At 39.5% G+C, this 21,926-nt stretch overlaps 2 protein-coding genes across 8 annotated transcripts in view; one reads left to right on the forward strand and one right to left on the reverse strand.

Moving 5' to 3' along the window:
* Nucleotides 1-21,926, reverse strand: part of Hibch (3-hydroxyisobutyryl-CoA hydrolase) — a 109,970-nt gene that overhangs the window by 14,204 nt on the left and 73,840 nt on the right. For 6 of the 7 annotated variants that reach the window (XM_035440942.1, XM_027396840.2, XM_027396836.2 and 3 more), the window contains one exon: nt 18,068-20,317. The exons of the other annotated variant lie outside the window; for it this stretch is intronic. In XM_035440942.1, the coding sequence (XP_035296833.1) occupies nt 20,270-20,317 (48 nt within the window). In that variant the 3' untranslated portion in view covers nt 18,068-20,269. Of the gene's footprint in view, nt 1-18,067; nt 20,318-21,926 lie in introns of those variants that run through there. 7 annotated transcript variants of the gene reach the window in all.
* On the forward strand, nt 15,132-15,434 carry CUNH2orf88 (chromosome unknown C2orf88 homolog). Its single transcript, XM_035439892.1, has one exon. The coding sequence runs from the start codon at nt 15,132-15,134 to the stop codon at nt 15,432-15,434; it is 303 nt and encodes a 100-aa protein (XP_035295783.1).

Below are 21,926 nucleotides of genomic sequence, written 5' to 3' on the forward strand. Positions count from 1 at the left end.
TAGGGTAAGTGAACATCTGGGAGGTGGGGGTCCTGCTCAGTTGCTGTAACCTTTTGACTTTCCAACCCAGAAAAGCTGGAGTTGCAGGAGTTAATTGTATCTAACATTTCACAGCCAGCTGTCCTGGATACAGTCTCATGTGCTAGGTCCCTTAATTGAACCATTACCTCCACCCTCCCGATCTTATTCCGAGCCCTCAAAGTATTCCATTGTGAGCCTTCCCACCTGAAGAGTGAATGAAGGCTTTCAGGTAAAGGACACTACATGCGCATGCCAACCTGTCAGGCTTGTGCTGAGTGGCACACGATGAGCAGAGTGTTGGTGTCTGTACTCTTGGAAGCCATGGGAGGCTGAATCTTGAAGGGAAATGATGCAAATGAGAAAGAAATGAAAGAGTAGACGGGTGGGATTCTCAGCCGCTAGAGAAGGCTCTGAGAAGCAGGTAGTTTCTCTCTGTCTCCGGTCTGACCCCTCCCCATCCTTTACTGGAGGTAATAAAACACTGTAAACTAGTGAATAGCCACACAAACTGCTGCCTGTATGTATCAGATGCAGATTTTTAGGTAAAACTTCAGGGGATTAAAGACTCTACTTCTATTATGGCAAATTGTCCAGCATCGAGTGGACAATCTGTTTATAGTTCCTGATATAGCTATCCCGTATGCATAGATGGAGAACGATGTTATTTAAGTATAGCAGAATGGTTCTGGAAAAAATAGTGACTTCAGATTTTACCTTCTTCTGTCTTTCTTAATAACTTTAAGAGCATAATTGGATAACAGAAGGGTACTTTAATTCCGTGGTCTGCCCTCCAGTCAATTTCAATGTACTGTCCTCATCCCACTTCTGGCAGAAGCCAGGTTTGATTGGTCACTTGAGTGTCAGGAAGTTCCCTGTGTTTGGAGGTAACATCCTGTGTCTGTCAGCAAGACCATGTTTACACTGAGCTGACAATGGCTTCTTGAGACCTGTGCCTCATTAGTCCTGCCCTAGCCAACAACCCTTCCAACTTCTGAGATCACATGCAAGAATTCTTTTTTGCAAAGGAAATCTAAAACTTTCATCTGGAGCCCATCCCACTCACTCGTCCTCCCCTAAATAAAGAAAAGAAAGAGAGAAAGAAAGAAGACAGTAAATAAATGAAAGGTTTGAAGGGAGTTTTCGTCTGTTTCCTGGCTGCTGGGAGGATGAAATCGTTAATCCCCGAAGAGCACATACAAGAACACATAGATGCTCAGAAGACACCGCATACTTTTCCTTAGTGAGTAACCAAAACCGAGACAAACACATCACTTGACTGAAAAGGTCACAGACACCCTTTATTTGTTGTCAGGCAGACTTTATTAATCTTTATTGTGCAGCTTCGTGCTTCGTGAGTGGAACTCTTTCTCTTTTGGTTTATATTACTTTAAACCTCTAATTTCCACTTCAATAGATATACTTCAACTTTGATTCTGACATTCATTGTGTTAATTCTTCACATTTGAGAATGCCCAGCACAGGTCCTTTTGTGCTGAAGGCTGCACTGTTGGTTAGGAGTCTGTGGCATGGCAGAAATGATGCATAGTTAGGAGCCCATGGCATGGTAGAAGTGGCTCTGGGAGGTTGAAGTTTGAAGCCTGGTACGTACTCCGTTATGGATCAGTAAAATAAGGTCAATGCCAGCCACTTTCAGGGTGACTGTTGAGCTTCAAAGTACTGAAAAAGCCAAGCACAATAGTGGCTGGAAATCTAGTTGGTCCCTCGTAGATATTAGTGAACCAGATGAATTTGGCCCTTGAATTGTAATTTGTTGGTCTTTTCTGTAAGATTTTAGGAAAGTTTACTCAAGTGCCTTGCTGGAAACAGACTGGTTCAATTCCTGAAGTGACCAGTCAGCTTCCAGCTCCTAGAAATATAGACCACGGCCCCTGCCAAGCCTTGCCCACTCACATGTTTAATTTTACCTGAGAATTACGTCAAACTGGTCTATAGGAGTTGGGATTCTAATTCACTTTCTCCCATATTTAGTATTAGAAATTAACACTGGGATAAAGTTGTGTGGGTGACTGTAGCTTTGAGACCTTCCCATAGGTTTTCGGGAGATTCTCGGGATATTCCAATGTTCACAACTGCAGGTTCTCTTGGATGCTCAAGTCTGAGTGATTGGAATGGGAAGGCATAGGCAGTTTACCCCTTCAGCTTCTCCTTTAGTTCTCTCTCATCTTTCCATCCTTTTCAACTTGATGCTCCTAAGGCAGGAAGACAGTTGCTTTCCTTCTCTAATTAATAACACACCATCTGCCTTTGGATTCTAGGAGTCTGTTAACTTGTGCCCCAGGTCCGTAGCAAATACACAATGAAGAATATGCACCAAATTGGTGTATCATACATAATGTTGATAAGTTCAAAGTTTTGGCAATAGTAAATAACGCTAGCTAGCATGTGGTATGGAAACACTATATTTTAAGAGTTCATTTCTTAAAATGAAGAGTGGAGAAATCACACATTTTCCACAAGGGGCTGAAAGTAAACAGATCTATGAAGCTAGATGGCAAAGACACAGGGATGCCATGGAGTCCTTTGAAGTAGAGGCATATGTCCTCTCTGGGGGTATCTTCATCAGAACATTGTAAATATTAATCTGGCCCAACTCTCCAACTCTCCAGCAGCCTTTGTATGCAAACAGACTGAACAAAGAGAATAATGTTAAACCTACTGCTTATGCCAGCATCTAACACACTGAAGACACACAGGTTTCTGGAGGGTGGTCACACTTTAATAAACATTTGTGACATGCTTTGACACAGGGAAATGTCCTGCGCCAAAGAAAAGAAAAATGACTGCTCCACGTGAGGAATGTTCTCAGCGGTCCTCACTTCATTAACAACATAGACAGATTCAATAGTCTAAACACCAGCACATGAGGATTCTAGAGAAGAGTCAGAGGAATTCTGGGAAGTCTGTAGAAAGGAGATGGGGCTTCCCCATCCTTGAAGATAGCCTTTGGTGTAAGTAGGGGAGAGGGTTGGGATGCAGATTAAGGAGTAGATATGGGGTGTTTCAAGTTAAGGAAGGACTAGAAGAAGGAGATGGACATGGCTGTTTAAAGCAGTCCAGCACTAAAGAGGAGATGCCCTGGCATGAGTGAGAAATCCAGAGCTTTTATGTAAGTCTCAGTGAACCTCCACCCCCACCCCGCCACCATGCAGCACTGTCCCACCAGCCACAGGCAGCAGATGTAATAACTCCTTAGGAAAGATGTAGAGAGTATGGCATCATGAAAGCATTCTTAAGCTTTAAATAGCAAAATTTTCTGAGTTCTTGGTCTCTGACCTAGAGTCCAAATGCATTTGAATTCTGAGTTCTCGGTGTCTCTGCATGAGAGTGGCGCTGTGCTCAGTGTTCAGATCTAGATATACTGCTGCTGGAAGTTCATTTAATGCTCAGCACTTAATCCCCTCCTATTATTTGCACCTCCTACTTGTTCTAAAGTATCTGAATTGGCTTCACTGTGTAACATAATGCCTAAATTGAATTTAGAGGAAAGAAAAGCAGTTCTTTGCCTGCCCTATGTCAGTGACTACAGAATCACTTGAGAATTCAACTGCTAAAAAGCATTGGGATTGAAAATGAACTTAATCACATGTATAAGCCACACATGGGATACAATGAGCCCTTAGAATTGGATCTGAGGTTCTAGATCATTCTTTCTTAACTAATTGATGTCTCACTTTGCTCCAGAACGTATTTATAATGCTGGAGGAACTAAGGCAGGCTGAAGTTCAGTATTTGTCCCCATCAGTAAGTGGCCAGGTAAAGCCTGCAAGGGCTAAGGCAGACAATGCTGCTTGAATGGCATGACACGTGAGAGAGGTTTCCAGCCAATGAAAGACACATCACAATTCTAACTTGCAACTCCAGAATTACAGCCTTGTATTATAAGTCTTTTCATAACTATAATCTTAATATGTAAATCACTTAAAATAACAAATAATTGGGTGTTTCTTGGTTTAGGAGACACTCCAGACAAAAAGGGAAAGAGAGTTACATAGAACAGCTCTGTTCCAAGAGTTCTAGATCCTTCACACAAAGGAAGTCACTTGATTTTCATCATGTCTGTGGTAGATCCTTGTTGGTTTACACATAAAACCAAACCACCTGGTTCCCAAGGATCAGGCTTCCAAGAATCTCAAGCGTCATCCTTGCACTTAGCGATGCCATCTTCTCTACCATGCATTGAGAAACTGGCGTCAAGTGTGAGTGTATAGGAGCTGGTTGGTGGATAGCCACATGCTGCATGCATCCCTGGAGCCAGATGAGGAAACTATGGAGTGTTCTGTTGGTGACCTTTAGATAGATCAAGATTGGATATGCACGTTATAGTTTTTGCTTTTTGGTGAGAAGGAACATTAAGTGGAGTCGGCTTGTTTAACCATGCCATTTGATTCTCTTGTAAATTCATAGTCCAAGTGAGTGATTCTCAATGTATTTCCAGAACGAAGACACCATTTAATACTCAGTTTTCATGGGTCCTTACCAAAAAAAGACAATGGAATTTTGGGGTACATTTTTAGAGGACAAATAATGACAAATACGCTATTACAAACTCAGTGACATATTTTTTTTTAAAAAAATAAAAGGTATTTTGCATTCCTCTGTCTTGGGGGGAAGAGTAGTGTGTGTGTGTGTGTGTGTGTGTGTGTGTGTGTGCGCGCGCGCGCGCGCGCGCATGCGTTCGTGTGCTAGAGATAGAAACTGTATCTCTTCTCCAGTCATTTCCCATCTTATTTTTTGAGACAGTTTCTCACTGAGCCAGGAGCTCACTGGTTCAACTAGACTGACTGCCCAGCAAGCCCCAGAAACTTTCCTGTCCCTGCCACCCCAGTGCCAGGGTTCTAGATGCACCTTTATCTTTCCCTCCTTTGTTAAGTATGTGGTACTGGGAGTTGAACTCAGATCCTTGGGCTTGCATGGCAAGCACTTTTCTGAGCTATCTCCATAAGTATGCTTTTTAATGAATTAGCATTTTATTAAGTATATCTACATTGAAACTGATACTGCATAAATACAGGTGTACAAGACCTGTGTGTGAGAGAGAGTGTGTGTAGATTTGCACTAATTCAAGGCAGAGCCCATTTTATAGTTTTGGTTGTGAGACTAGCCTTTAACGGCTGAGCCATCTCTCCAGCCTGGCAGAGCCCATTTTAAAGCCAGAATGTGAAGCAGATAACTTCATAGAAACCTGTGACTGTGTTGTGAAACAAGCCACTTAATAAACCCAAACTTGAGTTTAAGGTGGGCTTTCAGCTACTCTAGGCCTGTTTATCTACCTGACGCATTTGAGTTGTGGTTTCTTTTTTATTGTTTTTCAAGACAGAGTTTCTCTGTGTAACTGCCCTGACTGTTCTGGAACTTGCTTTGTAGACCAGGCTGGCCTTGAACTCACAGAGATTCGACTACCTCTGCCTCCCAAGTGCTGCAATTAAAGGCATGCACCACCACGCATGGCTGAGTTCTGTGTTGTTGTTTTTTTATAATTATTGTTTTTAAGATAACTTTTCCTTGAGTGTAGCCCATAACAGCTTCCAACTTCTGGATCCTGCTTTGTTTCCTGAGCCATGAATTTTAGGCACCTGTCACTGTGCTCGGTTTTATTATGTCACTTTAAACAAACAGCACGGTTGCTTTGGCTATTGATTTCTGCCCTTTTCTCTATCATTCTGTCCTTCTTGGAATTAATTTTTATTTTTTAATTTAAGGTGAAAATTGGATGACTAATTTAAACTTTGTTGTTACAGGATTCAAATCTACATAATTTCTTTTACATTTAAAGATTCATTTCAGAAAAAGCTGAAAATATATTTAATTCCTTTACAGTCTTAACTTGACTTAACAATGATTACATTCCAAATATTTGGGACTTTTCTGGATATTTTATTATTTTTAAAATGTTAATAGCAGGGCAACTGGCAAATATATTCTGTGGAATTTCAAGCCCTGAAATCTGTTAGACTCTCCCATACTCAGTCCTCTATGGTGAGTTTCCCTTCAGCTCATGACAGGAATGTCCTCATTGTTAAGTCTCAGTTCAGTGATGACTGACTCAGTCTGGACTGTGTTTAAAATGTAGATTCTTCATTTTGTCTCTTGATAATCCATTCCTTCTTAAGCAATATAAATCTCCCCACTGTAGCTTATTTCTCCTTCTAGTTCTTCCAAGTTTCCTGTATTTTCAAACTATCAGTCACATATGAATTTATGTTTAAACTGCACCTCTTATAGACAGGTTATAGTTAGTATTTTTTCTGAAAGACACTTCAGGATGAGTTTTAGGTTCACGGAATAATTAAGCAGGAGGTACAGAGTCCTCAGACATCATGACTACATTCATTTACTTCCCAAACTATGGGTGACATGGAGTGACACATGTGTTTCACAAGATGCAACTGTTTTGCTACATCAGGACCACCTAAAGTCCACACTTTATATTAGGGTTCACTCTTGCCTTTATATAATTCATGGTTTTTGACACGTGTATAATAATCACGTATACCAATCATTATAGCAACATATAAAATGCTTTCACTGCCTTGAATATCATGTGTTCACCTGTCCATCCTACTACCCACCTCCATAATTCCTGTAAGCCTGCCTTTTTATTTTCTCCATAGCTTTGCCTTTTCTAAGATGTCATAGAGTTGGAGTCATATAGTACATAGTCCTTTCAGGCTGACTTGATAACTCATTTCTTTTTAACGCTGAATACTATCCCATTACCTAGATGTGTATTCATTCATCAACTGGAAGCTGTCCTGGTTGTTTCCAAGTTGTAGAAGTTATGAAAAGGACACTGGACTGTAGAATTTTACATGGGCCTACATTTCCATTTGGGTGAATGCCAACCAGTGGGATTGCTGGATCGTGTTGAAAGAGTATGTTCAGTATGTGAGGAGGTGAGGGACTGTTGTCCAAAGGGACCACATCACTTTGTTTTATCACCTGCAAAGCACAGGATTCTGTTCCACAATGCTCTGCATTTGGTGCTGTTTGGACTGTTTACTATTCTATCGGGTTATGCTGTATCTCCATGCAGTTGTAACATGCAATTTCCTCGTGCCATACATTGATGGTGATTTCTTTAAATGCTTAGCTGCTTTCTGTGTCTTCCTCATTGAGGTGATATTCTGCACATTTTTAATCAGATTCTTCAGTTTTATTATTGAGTTTTTAGAGTTCTTTGTATATTTGGATTATAGTTTTTTTTAAAAAATTGTATTTTATGCATGAGTGTTCTGCATGTATACTTGCATCCCAGAAGACGTTAAAAGATCCTATTATAGATGATTGAGCCACCGTGTGGTTGCTGGGAATTGAACTCCGGACTACTGGAAGAGCAGTCAGTGCTCTTAACCTCTGAGCCATCTCTCCAGCCCCGGGCTTATAGTTTTTATCAAAGCTTTTATGGTGTTTTCTCCAAGTCAGTACTTGGTCTTCTCATTAAGAGCAGAGCTTTTAATTCTGTTGAGACCAAACCATCTTTTTATGGGTGATGCTTTTGGTGTTATACCTAAAATGGTCACCACCAAACCTGAAGTTATATATTGGTCTTTTTGTTGTTTGTTTAGTGTGTCTCTCTGTGTGTTGTGCTATAGAAGTGTTAGGTTGTGAGTCTATAAACTATGTGAGTTCGTCTTATTGTGTTTCTTTGCATGTGTACATTCACTTCTCAGACCAAAAGTGGGAGACTGCTTCCTCCACTTTCTGCCTTGACTTCAAATCAGTTGACTATATTTGCTTAATTTGTCATCCATTTATTTGGAGAATACTAGTTTTTCATTTGTGAGTGGTTATCAATTGGAGCTTCTGGGTCTGGGATGGGGTTTGTGTCCTCTTCTTTCAGTGCTGGGATCCCATGTGGTACAGATCTGTGTGGGCCTGTGCATGCTGCCTCAGTCTCTGAGAGTTCATATGTGTGTCACTCAGTCATGCAGTGTTCAGAAGGCCTTGTTTCCTTGAATTTTATTTTTGACTAACTCTCTAATTTGTAATTGTCTATTTTCTTCTTAGTGGTGTTTTTATATGGAAGGTTATCATCTCTCCTCTCTGTGTTCTAACTGTCCTTTTGAATTTGTGGTGCTGGAGGTTGAACTGCTCATATATTAGTCAAAACTACCACAGAGCTGTACCTCCAGCCCTTTTCATTTTATATGACCTTTTAAAGACAAGGTGTAAGCTTCCTAGGCAGGGGGAAAACCTAGCATCATCTTTGCACTGCCTCCTGAGTAGCTGAAAGTGCAAGGCCTGGCTCACTTTCATTTATAGTATTCTTTTTTTGTCTTCTATGCTCCCCCTTGCCTGCCTTCTGAGTCTAAGGCATGTCATTCTTCACAGCCTGGATATTGAATGATTTTTGATTTTTAAATTTTTCCCTCTTATTTTTTTAGATTTAAGTAACTCAATGAATAACTTATTTTAGATGTTAAACCACTTTGTTCCTGCATTTATATTTTCTTTTAACTGTACAATGTCAATTTTGCTGATGAGATTGTTTAATCGTCATAATCATTTTTCCTTTACATCCTTGAATATAATTATTTGTAAGTTTGAATAAGTTCTATTAAATTCTGTTAATTATCAAATACTGGGTAATTTGGGGGTCTAGCAGTGTGCTGGATAGTTGTATGTCAACTTGACACAACCTAAAGTCATTTTCAAGGAGGGGAACTTCAACAGAGAAAATCCTTCCATACGATCTGACTGTAGGTAATCCCATAGGGCATTTTCTAAATTAGTGATTGGTGGGGGAGGGGACAGGCTACTGTGGAAGGTGCCATCCCTGGGCTGGTGGCCATGGCTTCTGCATCAGCTCCTGCCTCCAGGTTCCTGCCCTGTTTGAGTTCCTGTCCAGACCTCAATGATGAACTACAATGTGGAAGTGTAAGCCCAATAAACCCTTTCCTCCCCAACTTAACTTTTGATCATGGTGTTTCATCATAGCAATAATGACCCTTACTAGGACAAATAGCTATCTTTTTGCTTGACTTAGGTCATTCTCATTTCTCTGCATGACTTGTAATCTTTTTTGTTTGTTTAAACAGGATGTTGCATATTGTGAATACTTTGGATTATATCATCTGTTTTTTTTTTTTGTTGTTGTTGTTGTTTTGTTTTGTTTTTTGGTTTGTCGAGACAGGGTTTCTCTGTGTAGCTTTGGAGCCTATCCTGGCACTCGCCCTGGAGACCAGGCTGGTCATGAACTCACAGAGATCCACCTGCCTCTGCCTCCCGAGTGCTGGGATTAAAGGCGTGCACCACCAACGCCCGGCTGTCATTTTTGTTTTAATGGCAAATTTTATTCTGTAAGTGAGAATACTTCTGTTTTGCCCATGCCCATGCTTGACTGCCTTTTTTTTTAGAATTGAATGTCTTCCTGGAATGTGACTTTCTCACTTATTTATGTGTTGTCTGCGGCTGTTTCTGTGCTATGATCACAGAAGTGAGTACTTGCAACATATGTTGTATGTGTGTTTCAGTCTGTTCAGACTGCTTCAATGAAATACCATGGGCTGGTTACAAACAACAGGAACACACTTCTTATGGTCATGTGCTGGAAAGTCCAGTTCAGCCCAGACACCAGCAGATTCAAAGTCTGGAATCAAAGAGCCCTGATCCATAGGTGATGCATCCTGACACTGAAGCGCAGGGATTTGGAGTTGTTTTTTTTTTTTTTTATAACGTCAGTATTACGCTAATACTATTTCCCAGAGTTCCCACTTTAAATACTGTCATGTGAGGATTAAATATCAATATGGTATTGGGGGAATGGGCAAAATTATTTAGAGTGATGGCTCAGAAGTCTAAGCCACATACCATCTAGTTCTTTAAGACCTTGGCCAAACCTCGTTCTTGTTATTTTTATTTTCTCTCTAGTTTCCTTTCCTTTCCCTTTCTTTCTTTCTTTCTTTCTTTCTTTCTTTCTTTCTTTCTTTCTTTCTTTCTTTCTTTCTTTCTTTCCAAGTCCCAGGCCCATTCTTTAAAATGGGTCACTTGTTCTTTCCTCTTCTATCTCTTCCTTCCTTCCTTCCTTCCTTCCTTCCTTCCTTCCTTCCTTCCTTCCTTCCTTCCTTCCTTTTACTTCTGTGTTCTGCTATTAACCCTGTCAGATGTGTAGCTGACAAAGATTTGCTCCTACTCTATGGCCTTCCTCTTCACTCGTCTGTTTCCTTAGCTGTGCAGAGCTCTTTAGTTTTATGAGGTCCTGCTTGTCAACTGATTACCTTAATTCCTGGGCAAATGGAGCCCTACTCAGAAAGTCCTTTTCTACACTTATATCTTGCATGATAATGCCTAGGTTTTCTTCTAACAGATTTTAGCATTTCAGGTTTCAAACTGGGATACTTGATCCACTTGAAGCTAATTTTTATGCGAGTGATAGATACTGGTCTTGTTTATTGATGCTTCTGCCTTTTCTCCAGTGTATGTTTTTGGCCTCTTTGTCAATGATCAGATGGCTATAGGTATATATACCCATATTTGGGTCTTCTATTTTCTACACTGATCTAAATGTATGTTTTTGTGCTAGTACCATGCTGGTTTTTGTTTTGTTTTATTGCTTTTTGAGACAGGGCTTCCCTGTGTAACTTTGGGGCCTGTCCTGGAACTAGCTCTTGTAGACTAGGCTGGTCTCAAACTCAGAGATCTGCCTACCTCTGCCTCCCAAGTGCAGGGATAAAAGGCATGTGCCACCACTGCCATGCTGTTTTTATTACTATAGCTCTATAATATATCTTGAAATCTGGAATGGTAAATCCCTCTAGCACTATTAGTTTTGGTCAGGATCGCTTTGGCTATCTGGGGTCTTCCCTGATTCTGTATAAATTTTTGGATGCTTTTTATTTCTGTGAAGACTGTTACATGTATTTTGACTGGGATTGCATTGAATCTATAGATGGTCATTTTCACATTAATCCTAATAATCCATGAATATGAGATCCTTCCATTTTCTAATGTCTTCAGTGATTTGAAGTTTTCATTGTAGAGGTACTTTACCTCCTTGGTTAGTTTTAACCAAAATACTTGTCTTTGAGGCTATTATAAATCAGAGTGTTCCCATGATCTCTTTCTTGGCGTATTTGTTGGAGGAGTAGATAAAGGTGTTACAGTTTTTTCTAAGTTGATTTTGTATCCTATCACTTCCATGAATTGTTGTTTCTAGAAAGTTTCTTTTTAAAATTTAAATAATGGCTGTAGATCTTTGAAAGTCAAAGTTGGAGAGATAGCTGTTTTTAATTCTTTTGGCCTATGCTTGTTTTTTGTTTTTGGTCAGAGGCTTATTATTACTGTCTCAGTCTACTCATTTGTTGTGTTTGGGTTATTAATCTCTTCTTGGTTTAACTTTGGTATTTCAATGCTTCTAGAATTCCAACTTGATGGAGTGCAGGTTTTAAAAGTATTCCCTTATAATATTCTGAATTTTTTAGTGTCTGTTGTCAATGTTTAATTGTTCATTTGTTAGTTTGGAGCCTCTCCTTCTTTCTTTTGGTAAGCTGGGCCAAGAATATGTCAATCTTGTTTATCATTTCAAAGAACCAGCTCTTAGACTCATCAATTCTTTATATTGTTATCTCATTAATTTTTGCTTTTTTATTTCCTGCTGTCTACTGGATTTGGGTTTGTCTTTTATTTTTCTAAATTCTTGAGTTGTATCATTGTCATTTATTTGTGCTCCTTCTGGTTTTGTCTTGTTTAGAATGTAGGTACATAGAGCTATGACGGTACCTTCAAGAACTGATGTTTTGATGCATCCCAAAGGTATTGTTGTGTTTTCATTTAATTATATAAACTTTGAAAAAATTATCTTGATTTCTTTTTTGGAAAGTTCATTGTCCACTAATGAGTTGTTTGATCTTCATGAATTTTGCACATAATAGAAATTTGCTTGCTCTCAGTTTTAAGTTTCATTGCATAACAGCCAAATAGAACACATCAAATTATCTCAATTTTTTTCTGAATTTAAGATTTGTTTTGCATCCTAGGATGTGGTCTATTTTAGAGAAGCTTCCATGGGCTGTTCAATAGAACATATATTCTTTGGTGTTTGGGTGGAATATTCTGTAGATATCTATTAGGTCCTTTTGATGTAAAATGTCCAAGGTTTCCTCATTTTTGTCCAGACATCTATTGGAGAAAGTGAATTATTGAAATTATCTACTGTTATTGTGTTGGTGGTATTAATCTATCTTTAATTTCAGTGGTATATTTTTTTATGAAATTGGGTGCACCAGAGTTTGGTACATGTATGTTAAGTATTGTAATATTATCTTGGTTAATTATTGCCTTGATTAGGAATGAAGTGCCCTTCTTTGTCTCTTCTATTTAACTTTAGTTTGAAGTTTAATTTTGTCAGATATTTAGTTGGCAACTCATGCTTCCTTTCAGTCCTATTTTCTTGGAATACTTTTTTCATCCTTTCAATTTAAAGTGGTGCCTAAAAGCAAGTTTCCTGTAGATAACAAAAAGAAGAATTTTGTTTCTCAATCCACTCACCTTGCCTATGTCTTTTGATTGGAGAATTTAGTCCATTAGTTTTTGAAGTTATTATTCAAAGGTGTGTATGCTGCAGTAATTTTGTCGGCTTTTTTGCTGTTTCTTAGTCATGCTTTGTGTTTAATTATAGCTTCATTTGTTCTCTTCTTAGAGGCTCTTGGCCATGTGTATTCCTCTCTTCAATCTGAAGTACTGCTTCCAGTATTCTATAGGATCATTTTGGTAGACATGAAAGTATTTTGACTGTTTATATCACGAAAAGTTATTTTTTTTCTCCTACCATTATGTTAAATAGCTTTCCTAGGTACAATGTTGAAGGTTGGCCATCATCGTCTTTTAGAACTTAGAATACATTGCTTCAGGCTCCCCTAGCTTACAAAGTTTCCAATGAGAAATTAGCTGTTATTCTGGGTGGTTTGTCTTTCTGTGACATGTGCTTTTTCTCTTGTAGCTTTCAGCACTTCTCCTTATGTATATTTTAGTGTTTTAAGTGTGATATCTCATGAGTAGTTTCTTTTCTGGTCTTGTCTCATTGATGTTCTGTATGCTTCTTGTATCTGCATATCTTTTCTTGGTTTGAGGAAGTCTGTTTTTATATTCTTGCTTAAGATTTGGTCTATGCCATGACTTAGGATTTTTTCTTTCTCATCTATGCCTTTAATTAGAAGATGCTGTCTTATCATGGTATCCCACAGTTCCTGCATGTTCTTTTCCTGTGTTTAATTTTTTTCATGTTCTTTGCTTCTGTGGTCTAATTCCTTTGCCTTCAAGACCTGATACTCTACCTTCTACTTAAACCATTCTGTCTTCATTTTAGTTTGGGTCTCTTCAATGCTTCTGTCTCTTTATTGAATGTCCTTTTCAAATCCTACAAACTATTAAGAGTGAGTAGACATACAGTAGCTTTTACTTCCAGGGATCAGTTGTCTCAGAAACAATATCCTTCATTTATGACATTTTAGGGTTCCTTCTAAGATCAAATCGGGTACTGTGGACAGGAATTGTTGACTTCATCTGTGCTGCCATGTGGCTGCATCTCCCTAATGTAGTCACTTATATAAACCCTAAAGTCCCATCTTAAGACAATGCATTCAACAACACTCATTTAAGATGCAAATGCATGCCACAGAGCACAGCCTACTTCACGTTTAAACACCAGTAAGAGTAGGATGGGGAAAATTTGATATAAGAAACATTTACTTTAAAATAATTTCATAGGGAGTATTTCATTCAGAAGAAAAAAACAAACCAGGTGGCTTCTGGATGTCTGTGCTATCCAGAGCACACACAGATATGAAGGGCATCATTCTCTTCCCACCCTAAGTTGTAAATATCTGGCCAGGGTACAAAGTCTTATTTGAACATCGGCCTCAGATGTGTGGACTCATGGGTTGGTGGCAGGAGCACACTTTGCTTCATCTTTCCTAATAGTGAGTATCAGAAATCAGCAAACACTTCCTGCCAAGGACCAAAAAGCATTCATTTTAGACTTTGTGGGCACCATCTGTCCTAACTATCCAGTCTCACTATTGTTAGCAAAAACCATCCCCACACTATACATAAACAAATGAGTCCTGTGCTGGAAAACTTTCATTATAGAAACACATTTTTCTTTTGTTTTGTTCTGTTTTTGTTTTTTGACCTTTTGGAAGCAGTAGTGATGGCCAAAGCCGGCACAGCTTTGGGCATGTGGCAGTGGGGGATGAAGAAATGGCAGACACGTGTACAGAAAAGCTGGGATTATGTGGGATATTTTCTGTGCACACTGCTAACATCCATACTCCAACCGGAGGAAGACCTTGCCATTTTCAAGTGTTTGAAGCACTGGGTTCCTAGACAGCAAGGCTCATGGCGGGAATGCTCATTTATACAGGGGTGCATTTGCTGCCCAAAGATGGCACTGCCAAGTAAAATGCTGATGAATAAAAGTGCCCAAATTTCAATTTTTTTAAAGGATTGACTTTAAAACTGCCAAATTAAATGCTATGGGACACCCACCCACCATGGAGGGAAACAGCAGAGGGAGAGAGGGAAGAATAGATAAACAGCAGCAGAAAACACAGAAAGAGGGTGACTTGGGGGGATCTTGTGGTTTGATGGTATGAGTGAGGAGTAAGCGGATAATAGGGAGACTATGAGCAAAGTATGCTATATATCTGTGTATGGAATTGTGAAGGAATAAAGAAAAACATGGTTGGAATTCAGTTCAAGAATGATCACTTGTTAGTATAAAGTTTTACTCCATTTACTTTTATAAAATTTTCAAGAGCTCAAAGCAGTGTTTGATGAATGTCCTGTCATCCCCACTGGGTGATTTCTCCAGCTTTGGCTGATATGGTTGTTTGTTGGGAACCCCACTTTTCTTTCAAGGAACCTAGGGCTTCCACATCACCACATCATCAAAATTTCACAGTGAAAACTCCCTTCTCTTGGCAGGTAAACATAAGACGTGAAGAATACTAAAAGGGACCAGTGGCTACCACAGTGGCCTGAGAGGAAGCCCGGTCAACATCGTGTGAACAATCCTGCATTGTTTTCCAAAGATGCTGTTGAAACCGTCTTAATTAACACAGCTTGCCTCCACTCTACCAAAGCTCTTCATCATGGGCTGCATGAAATCAAAGCAAACATTCCCTTTTCCTAACACATTAGACAAGCTACATGAGAGTGAAGAAACCTTTATGCCAGATGATAGCTGTCAACATAGGACCCCTTCTCCAGGTAAACCTGGAGACCAAGAGGAAGCGAAGAAACTCCCAGAGGCCAGTCCTGTGGTCCTTGAATTTGCAGAGCGTCTGGCCAAGGAAATCGTGCAGGATGCCTTGCAGCAGTGGGCATGCGAAAACATCAAGTACTACAACATCCCATACATCGAGAGTGAGGGCTCTGACACCACTATTGGATGATGCCACTTTGCTGTGCTCTGAATGTAGTTGGTGCTAGCTTAAATACATGAAATAAGTTTGAAAACTCCAACTGGATGTAAAACCATGTCTATGATAATATTAGTGTAGGACACTTATGATGGAATATAATTTTAAGCAGTCCTATGTTAACATCCATGCATATCTGCTTGATCTCAAATTTGGGTCACAGAATGGATAGGCAGAGGTCTTGTGGCACCCAGCAACCAGCTGTCTGTCATAGCATGCTCTTCCTCAAACAGTAATGGCATCACCAAAGAAAATGTTGAATCAAAAGTGCCCAAGTTCCAAATGGTTATTTTAAGGGACTGACTTTAAAATAACTATTTCTGTTATTCTACACCAAAAATAAGCCCAGAACATGAGTTTCCTTAAAATGCTTTGAAAAGGAATGGATCTCCAGCCATAGTGACCCACAGCCTGTCAGATTGTCAACACCATTTGAATCAGGGACTGCCCACTCACTTCCTGCTGCCTCTAACCTACAATTAGAAAACCATCAGGGAAGAGGGTCTCCTTGAAGGTTGTTGCTCTTTGGAGGAAGCTGAATTTGTAATTGAAAAGGATAACTATCACACTGAGCCTCAGGGTCATGTCACAGCTGTTACTGGATGATTTAAACTTTGCACATTACAGCCATCTGTAAAGGATAATTTATAGAAGTCATGACATTACTTTATGACATTGAAATAAGTTCTTCAGTACCTTTTATCCAGTAAGTCTTAAAAATGACAGAAGTCTAGTCTGCAGGGTGAAAATCTGAGCCTAGTGTCATGGCTAACCATGGGTAAAGCCTCCCTGCAGTGCTGGTACAGGGATGTAGGAACAGACATTCAGGGAGCTGTAATTTTCCTGCATTACAGAGCGCAATAGAACACTCCTCCCAAGGGGACAACCTATGTGGGATTTAGATGTCACTCGTGCTTATAGGGCACTTTTAGCCATTAGTCTCCTCCTGAATGGAGCACCTGTGTGAGATTTAGCAGTCCCAAGGTACTCTTAACCATATATTATAGAGAGTTTTCTATCGTAAGTACACACTTTTTTTTTTTTTATTTTTAAAGAACTCAACCATATAAAGCTCAACAGTAAGATAAGGCTTAGTACAAAGTCAGTAGCAGAATGGAGCTGAGTGTCTAGAACTGTCACCAAGCTGTGCTAAACACTGAGTTTAACTAGACAGGAAAACAGGCCCATCTGCACCAGCCCTTCAGTGACACTGTTTATCAACATACTTGAAATCCAAAACCATTGGAGAAAGGCTTTTGGTATTGCTAATGAGATAAACAGGTACTTGACTGTCAATAGTGAGAAACGCTGCCTCTAGTTTTAACATTAATATGTTGAAATACAAGCCAAATAGTGTGAATCCTCCAAGTTTCAGCATTAAAGGGGTCATTATAGTGAGTGACAGGCCATCTTTCAATTTGCTTTCAGACACCTGATCTACCATTCTGCTAATTTCACTAAGCCCTGGGAATCACAGCACTCCACTGCACTTGTAGTCCAACAGCTCACAGAGCTACAAGCAACCACTCTGATTCTACAGCACACTGCACATAAGTCCCAATGTAGAGCACTTTCCATAAGTACAACCTCTAGTTCATGAAGCAGCATAGTTTCCAATGTCTGTACTGATGATTCAGGCAAAAGTCTAGGTCATGAGTTTTTCACTCATTTGTTTTTCATATGAGGACAGCTATTGCAAGAATTTTTGTTATTTAAAATATATAATTAAATATATAAAATAGTATGTATGTTGTTCAGAACATGGCACAATCTACACAGGGATAATGGCAAGAGGGTTTGGTTATATGTGAGTATTTCAACTTCAGGTTTCTTCTTTGTCCCATGTTGATTCCCCAAGGGTAGAACAGGGGTGTCTGCCAGGTCCACATCTAGGTAGAGGTCTGCTGCCTGCTGATACACCCTTTCAGGAACTATAATGAAAGGGTTAACATGGAGCAAGCTCTGTGCTCTTACCCTGAGTCAGGCTTTGTATGTCAGCCCATGAACAAGGAACAAGAAAGAGTTGAACAAACGTAATACCACACTGGATAGTTATCAGGATATAGTTTGGACTTCATGAGACATCTCTGATAAAGAATCTGCCTTATTCATGCCTTTATACGAAAACATCTAATCCTCTTTGAGGTCTTTCATTGAGGAGGAGATGACTGAGGAGGATGAGGGACTCAGAAAGATGGATGACTCATTAGCTACTGGACAGGGACATGTGGGACATCAGTGCAAGGGCAGAGGGACTGCCACCAGCATGCGGCCTCCCAGTGGCAACTGCAGAAACACATCAGTGAGGGAAACAAATGTGCCAATTCTTTCCTTACTAAAACTCTCAAAATGCCACAGTATTTTTCACTACCCCCCTGTTGTCTCTTTGGTACTGTTGCCTTTGATCCTACAATTCTCCCATCTTAGTTGCCTTATCAGTTGTTTATTATCACTTAAAGCACAATTTTCAAGGGGAAAAACATGATTATCTTAAGCCCAAAGGAATTTGTACTAAACTGTCTCATAAGCACCAAAAATAAATGCACAGAAATAACATGATATGCACATACTATTAATTACCATTGGCATTTGGTGAGATGGGACAGTACGTTCTACATTTTATTATTTTAGAAATCAGAAGCTAGACATGTATAAATGATGTCAAGAAACAGTAATGCATATGTAATGTCTATACAAATATAGTATCTATGTGAAATGACCCAGCAAGCCATGTGTTTTTTCCTAGGAGCCACAAAAGCTAGCTCTAAAGAATTAGCTGCTACTTTACTCACAAACCCAAGTTTTGTTAGCAAATTCCCCTCACTGTAGGAGTTAACTCTGAAGTGATATATATTTCCCCAAATATTTTTGTGAAAATGTTTTCTTTGTAACTATAATAAAAGTCCAATTGCAATTAGCTGTCAGTACTTACTTAATTGAAGCAAATACTTGTTGATGTGGTCCACTGATGTTGCACATAAAGACTTCTATTCTATTCTGTATTGCTAACACGCACCAAGTGAATGAAAGTACATTACACAGGCAAGCTCTTGGGTTACTAAGGTCTAATTTAGGAGCTTTAAGAACATAAATGTAAAACATGGTCAATACCATGGTACTAGTTCAGACATGTTCTGTGTTCTGAACTGTCAGGATGGAAAGTCCTGCATGTTAAATAGATTAAGAGCTGAGAAAATGTAAAGCAATACCCTGTGGCTGGAGCCTCCTCCTCCGTGGGAACATGGCAGACATTGGGCCCAATGTGAGCCCAATGCAAGTCCAACTTGAGCCCAATGCTCTTGTCAGTTGTGTTGGTTTTGTTCTTACCTCACATTCTCCTAGTTTTTTCAGGAGCCTCGGATGGAGGAGAAATTATAACAAGATACAAAATAAATGATTAGCTGATTCTAATATAAAATTATTCTGACTTAAACCTGTCAGGGGTTAGAGAGCTGGCTCAGTAGTTTAGAGCACTGGCTGCTCTTCCAGAGGACCAGGGTTCAGTTCCCAGCACCCACATGGTAGCTCATAATTGTCTTTAACTCCAGATCCAGGGATCCAGCCATTTCTTATGGCTCTGCAGGCAAAATATGCATACACAAAAAATATTTGAAAAATTCTGCTGACTTCCAATTACTAAAGATGTTTCTATTTTAAATTGCTTCTAACTTTTCATATAAAGGTTTGATGTATCTTATAAAAAGCAAGGCCGTGTCTTTCTTAGAGATGAGTTTAATTCCTTATTTTTCCCAGGTTAGCAAATACTGCACATAACAAGAAAAATGCTTTCATTTCTGCTGGGGAGGTATGTTCTGATGACCCAGGGAAGGCTGAGTTAGTAGTGTTCTGGAGTTGGAACTTTATGCAATCTTTTTCTTTTCGAATAAAGTTTTTCCTGTTTACAAAGTAACTCTTCTGCTACAGTGTTCTTTTAAATTCACTCACATTTTTTAAAGAAATGTTTATAAAAAATTAACATACCCCCTCCAAATTTCAGTGTCTTTATTTTTGATAAACTATACATAATTTGATTAACATATAAACTGCCACTGGAAGCTAAAGTCACTATTTTAATGAGAGATAATAACTCAAGACTCTCTGGAGCTCTTGAGAATTTCCCATCTTTTGAACCAGGACCCAGCAAACCATTTCTGAAGATCACAGTAGACACTTAAGGCTTTGAAGGCCATACAGTATTCATCATGGTGTCTTAATGTTTCTATTCCTGTGAAGAGACACTTGGACTATAGCAACTCTTATAAAGGAAAACATTTAATTGGAGCTGGTTTACAGTTCAGAGGTTTAGTCCATTATCATAATGGTGGGAAGCAAGGCAGACATGGTGCTGGAGAAGGAGCTTAGAGTTCCACATCTTGATCCCAGGTAGCAGATGCAAATGTGTTTCACTGAGCTTAGCATGAGCCTAGGAGACCTCAAAGCCCACCCACACTTCCTCCAACAAGGCCACACCTCCTAATAGTGCCACTCCCTATGGGGGCCATTTTCTTTTAAACTATCCATGGCCACTTCCAATAGCCATAGATGACAACAAGTACGGCTATGGAGTAAAGTTCTATAAACATTAGTGTTTGAGCTAACTGTTGTCTCATGAAACACAAACACTGGTGTTTAAACTTCAGGTGACCATCGTATCATAAAATGTTAGTCTTTTCATTTCATTTTCAATAATTTAGAAGTCAGAAAACTATTTCCTGTTTGCAGGCTGGATGAATATGGGCCTCAGAATTTCAAATCACTGCTTCCCAGAGATTTAAAATAACTATTCAAATCTTCATCAGTAACTTCATTTAAATTGGCTGGTTTCCACTTTGGACTCTGGTCTTTGTCAACAAGAACTGTCAAAAGAAGGCAAAGACGTTAGCACATCTTTTTCTGTTAGTATCAGATTTAACTACTGAACTGGTAACTGTGTCTTACTAGGCACGGTTTTCTATAGCGCATTTTTCTGCAAGGTTTATGCATTTAGTAAAACCTAGTGAAATAATCTGACAGCTTAATCATATTAGAGACCGCTAAATCCAATATTGGTACAGATGGGAGGGGAGGCAATGGAGGGCAGAGGGCCCAGGCTTTGAGAGGAAAATTAGTACTTGAGGTAAAGGAAAGGAAACTATAAACATAATTAAATGTAGATGTCATTTTACCAAATCCTGTAGTATAGATAGCTTTGCATTAAAAAAAAAAAAGAATCAGACCACTATCAGATAATCACAACACCTTCTACTCCTATTTCATTACAGACATCACTCAAGGTAGCCACATAGGATTCTAAACACTTCAGAAAATAAATAGAGAATGCTTATTTTCTGGCGTTGGTGCACTCAGTTACACATATGCTATTCAGGGTCCTGGATGGAGGGAGCTCCATATTGTTTGTGACAAGCACATGACAATCTATAATTGCAAACAGTTAAAAAAGCATGGTTATGGTAGCAAATCTCAGCCATGCCTAACGTATATAACTTTAACAAAGAATGGAAGTGGGGGGGTGGGGGAAGATCCATGTTTGCTCTGTTGCGGCTGTTTGGTGGTGACAGTACAAGAAGTGAACCTTAGGCAAGCATTCTGTCATTAGCCTACATTCCTAGTCTTAAATATATAAGCTCTATAGAAAAACCCAAATTAAGTACAGTTGGAGCAACAGTCTGGGGACCAAGGAAGAAGGATGCCTTTTATTGCACGGATAAAGTTTTATGTACAATTAAATGTAGACACTGGAGATGTGTCTGTTTTTAATTTTGTTCTGAGATGGGAGTTTCAGGTAGCTGGGGACTATAGGCATGCAGTCAGCTTTGTACTGGAGGCATGCATCTGTCTACTGTGGGAAGCAGGTCAGAAATGTCTGTGATCCCTCCTGTCTGAAAGCTTCCATTTCCTAGTCAGTGAAAGACTAGTCCTGGGGCATCCTTTCCTCCCACAAGGCTCCCTCCATTAAGAGGCTGGCTGGTACTATCCACCTCCTTGGGTAGAAGGGCACAGGAATAAGCACTAATCAGATCTGGCTTCGTTCCTGCAAGACAGAAAGTCCTGCCCATTCAGGAGGCTAGGCTCGTGGGAAGGGGAGCTTCTAGCCCTTAGCTTTGCTGGCAGGGTTCACTTTTATCTTCTGTAACCAAAAGGGACTTCATCCTAGATGTTAAGATTAAGGATGTTTAACAATCATCTCCCTAATTTGCTGACACAGTGTTATAGTTGTAAATCGCAGCAAGAATACAAAACAGTCTTACTCCAGCAGATGCTACTAAGAGTCTAGGCTGAAACAGGAGGCAACTGTGCTGTCTCACTATGCAGCTAGGCCTGGTCATACCAACACTCAGGAAGCTGAGGCAGCAAGATGACAGGTTTCAGACTAGCCTGAACTACACAGTAGAAGGCCCTTTTTCAATTTTAGATACAAAAGTAGTTTGATAAGCAACTGCTTTGGTTTTGTTGTTATTGTTGATG

This window comes from Cricetulus griseus, chromosome 2, assembly GCF_003668045.3.
Source record: "Cricetulus griseus strain 17A/GY chromosome 2, alternate assembly CriGri-PICRH-1.0, whole genome shotgun sequence".
NCBI lineage: Eukaryota > Metazoa > Chordata > Mammalia > Rodentia > Cricetidae > Cricetulus > Cricetulus griseus.

Coding starts and splice junctions, on each gene's coding strand:
- CUNH2orf88 (XM_035439892.1), top strand. CDS start 15,132: ATGGGCTGCATGAAATCAAAGCAAACATTCCCTTTTCCTAACACATTA.